This window comes from Oratosquilla oratoria, chromosome 13, assembly GCF_046742065.1.
Source record: "Oratosquilla oratoria isolate Oo_2021 chromosome 13, ASM4674206v1, whole genome shotgun sequence".
NCBI lineage: Eukaryota > Metazoa > Arthropoda > Malacostraca > Stomatopoda > Squillidae > Oratosquilla > Oratosquilla oratoria.
In genome coordinates, this window is record NC_134789.1 from 60,293,155 (window position 1) to 60,302,686 (window position 9,532).

General features: G+C 41.0%; 1 protein-coding gene across 1 annotated transcript in view; it reads right to left on the minus strand.

Annotated features, from left to right (window-relative positions):
* Positions 1-3,473: 3,473 nt before the first annotated feature.
* LOC143032449 (uncharacterized) overlaps positions 3,474-9,532 on the minus strand; it is a 28,648-nt gene continuing 22,589 nt past the window's right edge. The window contains exon 4 of the mRNA XM_076197253.1: positions 3,474-5,509. Within this exon, the coding sequence (XP_076053368.1) occupies positions 5,270-5,509 (240 nt within the window). The 3' untranslated portion in view covers positions 3,474-5,269. The remainder of the gene's footprint in view (positions 5,510-9,532) is intronic.

A 9,532-nucleotide genomic window follows, 5' to 3' on the forward strand; every position in this document is an offset into this window, starting at 1 on the left:
AAAGAAAACGGGGGAAATACCGTTTTCTTTATATTTGCATTTATGACCAGTATCATTAAAGAGACTGCGAGCGGCCCGAAGACCCGCACTCAGTTTCTTTATGTAATTACTACAAGGCTTGGACAAGCCCACGGAAATTCCTAGTCGGTAGCCGGGGCAACGTCGTCTGACCTGAGATACCACATCGTTTAACAAATCTCTTCTTTTCTTTACATGTATAACAATTATTCATATCACCTACCATTTAATGAAAAAATCAATATGCATTTTAGAATATTCCATATAAACATACTCGGGGTAGTGGACAGCTTTCGGTATATGCTGAATGTTTAGATTCAGTACGAGACAACACGGCAGACAACACCTTGTGGGTCACGAGATAATGGAAATAGTATAATCGAGATAGGGTCTTTTAACTGTTATGTGGGACGTATAAAATAGCCTAGCGACAGATAGCATGAAGAGGAAAATACCACTCGGGAGAAAAAGAAGTTTAGGACACCAGGAAAGAGTAAGAGGAAATAGACCGTTTTCGTTAAAAGAAAACGAGTACGCGTCACTTCGGATTCAATAAAATCAGATTTAGAAATAGGTGAGGGGGATTACACCAAGAGTCGTTTAACTACGGTCAAAATCATCATTTTTCTGTGCAGACGGACAATCGTGGCAAGTGGGAATGGAATTTCCTCCCGTTTCTTGCATCACACACGTACTCCCTCTACACTCCTCGCGGGAAGTGATGTTTTATGAAAACAAGAACATTTAAGAGAAAATTTATAAAGAGTAATGAAAATTAAGGAAGGGTTTATCCTAAAGCGCGGTTCACACGAGCAAAGCGGGAAAAAGCTGCCGAGGAAACGGGAACTTGGTGCCGAAACATTGCCCTTGGGATCCGCGCGGCAAATGAAACGGTAACATTAGTTGCCGCTCTTGTGCCTGCAAGGTACGGTGTGTTCTCGTCATCCTATTTAACCTATTATTACGATGAAAATAAAACGAGGAAGATATGGTATATGTTTTTTTTTTTTTTTTTGCGGAGGGGTTCCTTGAGACATGCAATTTATTTTAAAGGTTACGCAAGGGTAAAAGGTTGAGAAACGCTATGTAGTGAGTCGTAATGTACAACATTTTACTGCGCAAATCTTCCTATCATCCGAATAAAACAGTCTGGTGTTATCCAGAATATGATACTTAAATGTTGCAAATCATGTACGATACGCAGTAAAACGTTAACGACTGATCCATCAAGTATCCGTTTTCTCTTCTTTTCACGGATTTCCTGATAATCAAATTTCCATTTTCCGGTCAGTAAACTGTACATAACCAAGCAAGGAATGCCACAACACAAGGAAGCTAAAACAATTGTTAGCTCTTCTTTAAACACACATACACACCGGGTTTCTACCTCAGCGATCTGAGTTCGATTCCCGCCCAAGTCTGGGAAAAAAAATCATAGCACTGCAAGCCGGCATCACCGCTCTGGAGATTTTTTTATGTGCTTGTGTGTGTGTGTGCGAGACACACACAGGTACACGCACACACACACACACACGCACACATACACACACACACACACACACGCGCGCGCGCGACTCGACGACGCAGTAGTAGCGTTCGCAAATGCTACTACAGCGGTCCGAGTTGGAATCCCGCCCAAGGCTGAAATAATTTCAGTATCGCTGCGCTGCGAGTCGTTACTCCAACTCTCGTGGGCGGGGAGTTAGGTGTGTGTGTGTGTGCATGTGAGGTCACAGCATTACCCGTAGATAGGTCATATATGAGCTCTAAGCTCTCGTCCGGAAGGGTAATAGCTGTCGATCACGAGTCCAACACGTGATCCAAAGGACCATGGTGAATCACACACACACACACACATGCACGCGCGCACACAGACACACATACACACACATGGACACACGCACGCACACACATACACGTCTTTTTTCTACTCCCTCTTCCTTTTCTCTTCTCCATCTCTCTCCTCGCCCTCTTCCTCGTCTTCTTCTTCCTGTTCTTCTTCTTTCTTTCTTCCTCCTTTTTTTCTTCATATATATATATATATATATATATATATATATATATATATATACACGTATACACATTAATCTGATCATTTTTATGACAGTCGCATGTAGGATTCGAACCCACTGCTCCAACCAATGGTAAGATAACTTTCACAATGCCTTTATCCGCTTGACCGCAGAAGCTACAAAAGCCTTGTAACCCGGAATCTATCTGATTCCCGAGGATAGGAAAGATCACTAATCTGCGATCCCAGATTCTGTTTTACACAAGACCCGAGCTCACTCGTGGGAGGGGGTAAGGATCGGAACAAATCCCTTTCACGCTTTCGCCATTGTAACCATGAGAGAAATTTGCTAGTGACAGCAACATTAATCTCTGCCTTAATTTTTCAGAGCAAAAAATTCTAGATGGACTTCTGCAACTCTCTGATATATGTTCTTTCTGATGACAGTCTAAGTGCAAGAGCCGCTGCAGTATCGAGACAGTAAAACGATTTCATTTAAATTTTCAATGAAAAGGGAGGAGGAGGAATGAAACCTTTGTTTTTTTAGTGGAACAAGGTTTGTGGATCGAGGAAGTGGAGTACCACAGGGAGTTTAAATGACTTCTGGGTGATTGGGTGGAGTAACAGTGTCTCTGGTTTCATAAGTGTTCAGACTTATCACTGCCATGGATGAGAACGGTTTAACAGTTAAAAAATTGGTTATCAAACCTTATATCGGTGCTGACGTTCCCAAGGGATTTAGACTTTGTTGGTAAGACCAAATCCCTCGTCTCCACACCTGCCACACCGCACCTGGCATCGTGTGCGCGGGGTAAAGCGTACCACCATCTAGGAGTCTGAACTGTCCCTCCAACTACGCCATGTAGACTACCGACATTCTACGAGTGAGGTTTCCAAAACAAACCGGTTATATGCGGGGTTTCAGTGGCTTCAACATCAGTGAAGATGTACACTAGTTAAACTTCACTAGCAATGAACAAACAACCCTCCACTTTATCATCACTGATAAAGCACTCGGTCGCAGCAAATAAACACGGCATCATATATGGACAACAATACCTAACACATTATGTACTTAAATTAGACTTGTTATAAAATTACACAAATTGTATATTGTCAGTGAATCTCTGCATCGCTGTTCACTCAATAAACCGATTACAATGCGCAAATGAGTATATGTACACTGACATAATCTTTATTCTTTCCTGTGAACAGTTTGCAGCATGTAGAAAAATTTACTATTCCTCTGTACCTTAGCATTCTTGTATTATAGTTTATAAGCTGCGGTGTTCTAAATGACCTAAAAGAATTGGTCAACTTTTAAGGCAAACGAGATTGACCTGGAGGATATCTTTAAAAAAAACACAGTCAGCTAAACTTATGAGTATTGTCATGAAATTTAATAACCCAGATTTGTTTGCACCTCAGCCAAATGGACATAGACAAACAGCAATATTGCCAAATTTGATGGATCTCCCTACCAGCTACATGCTTTTAAAATATAAGTAATTGTACTTATCCATGCATGCCAAGCTTTTTCTCAGTCCAGATAAGTTTCAGAATGCATTGAGTCATATTCTTAAATAATTGAGCTAATTTGGCACTTGTGCAAATCGGAACTCCCACCCGAAAGGGATTTCTGTATCATACTCTTGTCCTATCAAGAAAGACAACAGAATAACAATCGAAGATGTTTCCAAAATTTTATTATCTTTTCTTCGAAATATAAAAGCCAAGTGTATCCAGGATGAGGTTAATGAGAGATAAGTATATGCATGAGTAACTGAATAAAGATATAAAGCTCAATGAATGACAGTAACAAGAATGAATACAGAAAGTAAGCATCCTCCATCGTATTGGAATGAAAACAAAGTGTACTCTGATGGACGTTCTCATGCCCAAAAGATAATATCCAATGACAGTGATAAAGATATCCACTGCATCTTTCAACTTACAGACTTACTTCTCCGATTATGTTCGAAGCGAACAAAGAACAGAATGATGAGTTTAAAGCTATTTCAATTTGTCCCTTGTCATTGGTGACATGATTTATATTTGGTTAACGAAAGACGATTTTATTTCGATGAAGGACGGTTTTCGATGTTCAGGGATGAATAGTTGGAAGGGTCATGGTGAGGAAATGGGAGCTCTTCAGGTATGAGAGTTGTCTGGAGAACTTGGCTTTGTACCCGGGTTTACAAAGTCTAACACACATTTGATTCACAGAAACAGAAATGAACATCCCAAGAGTAGATACTGTTTATCCATACATAAACGCGTATGGAAACACACTCACGCATATACATATGCATATATGTGCATGTTTGCATGTATGTGTATATGTGTGTATGTGTGAGCATGTGTGTGTGTATGCATATGTGTGTATGTGTGTATGTATATGTGTGTATGTGTGCATGTATGCGTGTGTATGTGTGCATGTGTATGTGTGTATGTGTGTGTGTGTGTGTGTGTGTGTGTGTGTGTGTGTGTGTGTGTGTGTGTGTGTGTGTGTGTGTGTGTGTGTGTGTGTGTGTGTGTGTGTGTGTGTGTGTGTGTGTGTGTGTGTGTGTGTGTGTGTGTGTGTGTGTGTGTGTGTGTGTGTGTGTGTTAATGTGCGTTCCCCAAAATACGGATTAGATTGTTTTTGAAGCGAAATATTTTCCATTTTTATTGAGAATGACAACAAATTAAACAAAAACAAAACAGGGCAAACAGTGTCAAGAAGTCGTGCCTTCTTTTTTCCTTCTCCTTGTTGTCTTCTTCGCCTTATTTCTTCTCCATGTTCTTTTTCTTTCTTTTTTTCTTCTTCGTCCTCTTTATTTCTTCTTCTTCTTCTTCTTCGTCATTGTCTTTTTCTTTATCTTTGATGAAGTCTTGAACCCTTCTTCACCGTAACCTTACAAGCCAGAGAAACATGAGACGATTTCATTTTGTAGTTCGAGTTTGGGGAACCTCAGTCGGAGTGGGGGTGGTCCCCCTACAAGGGATTAAGATCCCACTCATTTTGGCAGAACAAAACCTGTACAGTCTGATATCGCAGTGAAGAGTTAAATGATGAGCGACTTGTCGGATGGCTGTTCCTTCTCCTTCTTTCCCGTTTCTCTTTTATTTCTTCTGCTCGCCTCTTTCCTCTTCCTTTTCTTTCCCTTTTTCATGTTCCTGTTCTTGTTTAACTCCCTCTTCGACCTCCTCGTTCTCCCCTCGCCTCTTCCTTCTTCTTCTTCTTTCTCTTTCTCCTCCTTAGGGGCGGAAGCTCACTTCCATGTAGACAGATTCGACCCTGTAGTCTCCGTACCGCACGCGCCTCTCTCGGTTGCCGATGCAGTGGTAGATCCCCTCGTCCTGATAATCGAAGTTCTTGATCCGAAGTCTCGAATAGTTCGGCATGGACACGACTTCGACCTGGTTGTAGAGCCGGTTCGGGGCGTAGAGGGTCCTGTGGTCGAAGCGTTGGTCAGCTACCCTCTCCCAAATGATGTTCTGTAGGAGGTGGAGAAGTGGAAGAAGTTAGTCCACTAGTCTGGGGATGAGTGCCTGGGCTGGGGAGGGGGGGGGGAGTACGAGAATAACAAAGACGGAGAGACGGGGGAGGATGTGGCGGCAGGGAAGGAAGAGGGGAGAAAAATAGTATTAAACGGAGGAGAAGGGGAGAGGTCGGAAGGGTTCTTAAAACACGGTTTCTTAATATTGATACTGCAAGGTCATGGTTGGGTGTGGGGTTCAGAATGAAGTTTAACGTTACCAGGAGGGAATGCCATTACTGAACCATAGTAGAGGGGGACAGTGGTAAAAATAAAGAGAGGAAATGTGAAAAGGTAGAGGAGAAACAGAATACTGGATCAAGGGCGAAGAAGCTTATTCACAGGGGCATAGCAGTTTTCATGACACCTTGGTTTATGGAGACTTCTCAGTTCTAATCGTTACCTAGCGAGATATCTCCTGTTACACGAGACATGAAAAAAAAGATAAGACAGGATGTCAACAGACCCTTGATCGTCTTTTTTCCAACATTCATCATTCTTTCATTGCCCTCCTAGTTCAAAATTCCATCCCCTGTGATCCACAACAGCTGTTGTTTACGTGTATTAACGATTATTAGCTTAGGAAATAGAACCACAGCACGTGGATTTCATTTTGTCGAAAATGAACAGCTGCTCTTTCTTTGTGGACAATATCGTCGCACCGAAGAAATGGAATCATAGGAGGGATTAAAGAACGAAGGGGCAGAAGTTTACAATGATCAACATTCTCTTTAGAGTGTCGGTTAGTTTTCAGTCATAAAAGAACACTACGTGACTCTGGTCCTTAGAGATGTCACTGAAGACCCTAAACATTGACTGCTTAAAACTTATGCAGTCAATACCCCATACGGTGAATCACGGGTGTATGATTCCGTTGAGGACGCAAGTGGAAATCAATGGTATATTGAAACAAAACTGTATGAAGGTTTCATATTGGCACTTCATCCTCCTGGGTCATCATCTCTTGCGGGAGATTCAAATCATCCACGCCATGAGAAGCTGGAAAACCACCTTGGTGGCGCTCACTGACCAAGTAGAAAGCTTCCTGCTGAGAGAAAGCTGGTTCTCCACACCCACTTTGACCCCAGAACAGGCAGAGGAACGATGTCATGGAGAGGTTATCCCGTTCAAACAGGAAACCGTGAAAAAAAAATATATATTTATTGGGAAGAAGAAGTCTTCGAAGTATGCAACTGGCTGGAAGTGACTGTCAAGGAGTCTAAGCCCTTTCAATTCTTTTCATGATTTCTACAGTTATTCTAACTGCCATCAGGTGATTTTATTCAGTCGAGAGACACATCCTGCATATCGGGAGGGTTAACCTCTCCAGCAGCCTTTATCATTGTAGCACGGTAACCTTTTGGCTGTTAATCACGACCTGTGCACACAAAAATGACACAAGAACAGCCATTTTCGGTAATAACTACAACAACGACAACAGAAGCAACCTCAACAACAAAAATAAAGGTGATGATAGTGTTATAAGAATCTACAATAATAGCAATGGCAGCAGCAACAACGACTATGACGTCGACAACACTATCGACAACAACGTCAAGAGCAACGTCAAGAACAACATCAACACAACCACCATCACCAACCACACCATTAACAACAAGAGCAGTAACGACAAAAACAGTAACAGAAATGACACTAACGACTACAACAAAAATATCAGGAACAGTAGTAACGGCAATAACAACAACAGAGATAACACAAACAACTACAATAAAAACATCAAGAGAAATACTAACAACAACAACAGCAGCAACAGTAATAGTGGAAACAACACCTTGGCTATGATCTACCCTTCCATATCTCATTGACCACCTCGAAGACTTCACCTCTTCGGCGGGATAGCATCCACAAGGATAGAAGCCAATGTCCCCTCTAATATTTTGCTGTGAGTCTGCGCAGAAATTTGCTTGTGCGCAAACTTTGCCTTCTCTGAAAAGTATGTGCACACCCATGCGAGTCTCTATCAGATCATTTAAGCAAATACGCACATATTACCTCCACCAAAGCAATTATTGCTTTGACGGTTGGCAAGTTACCATACGGTATTTTTGGAGAATTTATAAGTTGATGTTTGGGTGGAACTTCTTTACTGAATAAATTTTAATATCATTTGAAAACCTTGTGCGCGTACATTTTTCTTTATATATGTGCGCCAGTTGTAAAACATATGCGGGCGCGCATGCGCACAACTTAGAGGAAGCGTTGATGGAAACGCTCGTTATCAGCAATGAAATACAAATCCGGCTTTTGGTTTTGGGTCATCACCGTGAGTTCTTCGCCTTAGACACTGTCACGGATCTCGGAGACAAGGAACTCCTTGGTGGCTTGGTGCCCTCCTGCGGCCGATGGTGCCGTTGATACGGCGCGCCCACTCCTCTTGATCTAAACTGATGTCATATGACGTCGTGATGTTCCCAAAAGGATTTCTGTTTTTGAATACGAGCAAGAAAAACAAATACTCTGCCGTTACTTAGAACAGAATATCTAACCTTAACAGTTCGTTGGGATGAATTTTAGACTTTTAAAGATATATATATATATATATATATATATATATATATATATATACATATATATATATATATATATGTATATATACATATATATATACATACATATATATATATTTATATATATATATGTATATATATACATATATATATATAAGCTCTGGTTATCGTGTTGAAAGGATCAAGTAGCTTTCTGCACCATCGATGTGGCGAAACCCTCTGATGTTTGCCAGAAGGCGTTTGTATTTAGAATTCCAGTTCCATTCCCATATTCAGTCTTATTCCTCAGTCCTACATAGGCGATATGATACGACCTGATTAGTAACTCAGATGACCTGGCAATTTGGTCAAAGTGGTTGGTAAGCAAGAAATGTGAAGTGACAAACAAACCATGTGACCTGACATGAGGGTTAAAAGATCTGAGAAACATAAAATGCGACATGACTCATAAATCATGCTGCATGCCAAAGAGCTAAGATATCGGACAAACAGCATATGTGACCTTACTACAGGTTCATGCCACCTGGTAGACTTACCATTAAATAAAACAGTGAGTAAAAGGTGACAGGAAAAGTATATCAGGTCCCTGATAATTTGTTTAGGGGACTGACAAACATTACACGTGACCTGACAGCCTGACAATGTGACCTGATAATGTGACTATGTGAACTTTAACATTGAAACATGATATATGGCTTGTGATCTAACATTCAAATCATACAAGCTGACAGAAAAATTGCTTGACACAGCGGAATTTCTGTCAGTTATGACATGATGACAGAACGTTGTATTACCTGACTGGTAGGCATATGAACTGACAAATAATTTTGATCACCTAGCACACGCAGTAGATAATAGGAAATGCATGTCACGTGACCTTAAGGAAGAATAACGTCACAAATGGTTTGAGGGAACTAAGCAGAATTGAAATGATAATGTGACTTAATATGCAGGTTATGTAAAATACAGAATACTTTGTTAGACCTAGTAGACACTTTGTTTGGCACGACAAAAGCACTAATCAATCTTACAAACATGCTAATATTATCATTTGTTTAGAGGGACGTTTAATTCAAGACAGATTGGATCAGAAATAGTTAATAACCGTTACCCAGACCCCTTCAGGATACTGGAACCTTCCGGCTCGGGCCTGTGACTCGGTCGTCCTTTAGTAAAGAAAAAGAAACGTTTTAGATTATTCACTGATACTGCCATCAGTCCGGAGTACGGACTATGTGGGTGAGGACGCTGGCCAGTCGACGATCAGTGAATAAAGGTTGTTACTGAACACTCACTGTTTGTTCGAATGTTGATACTACTTTTGATAATTAACTTCAGAACAGAACTATTTTCAAGTTATGCTGTGAGCTAATAGGAATATTGGTGGCTACGATTTCGACTGCCTGGCGAAAGGGCTATTGAGATTCGTTGAACTCATTAGCGTTCTGGAGTCA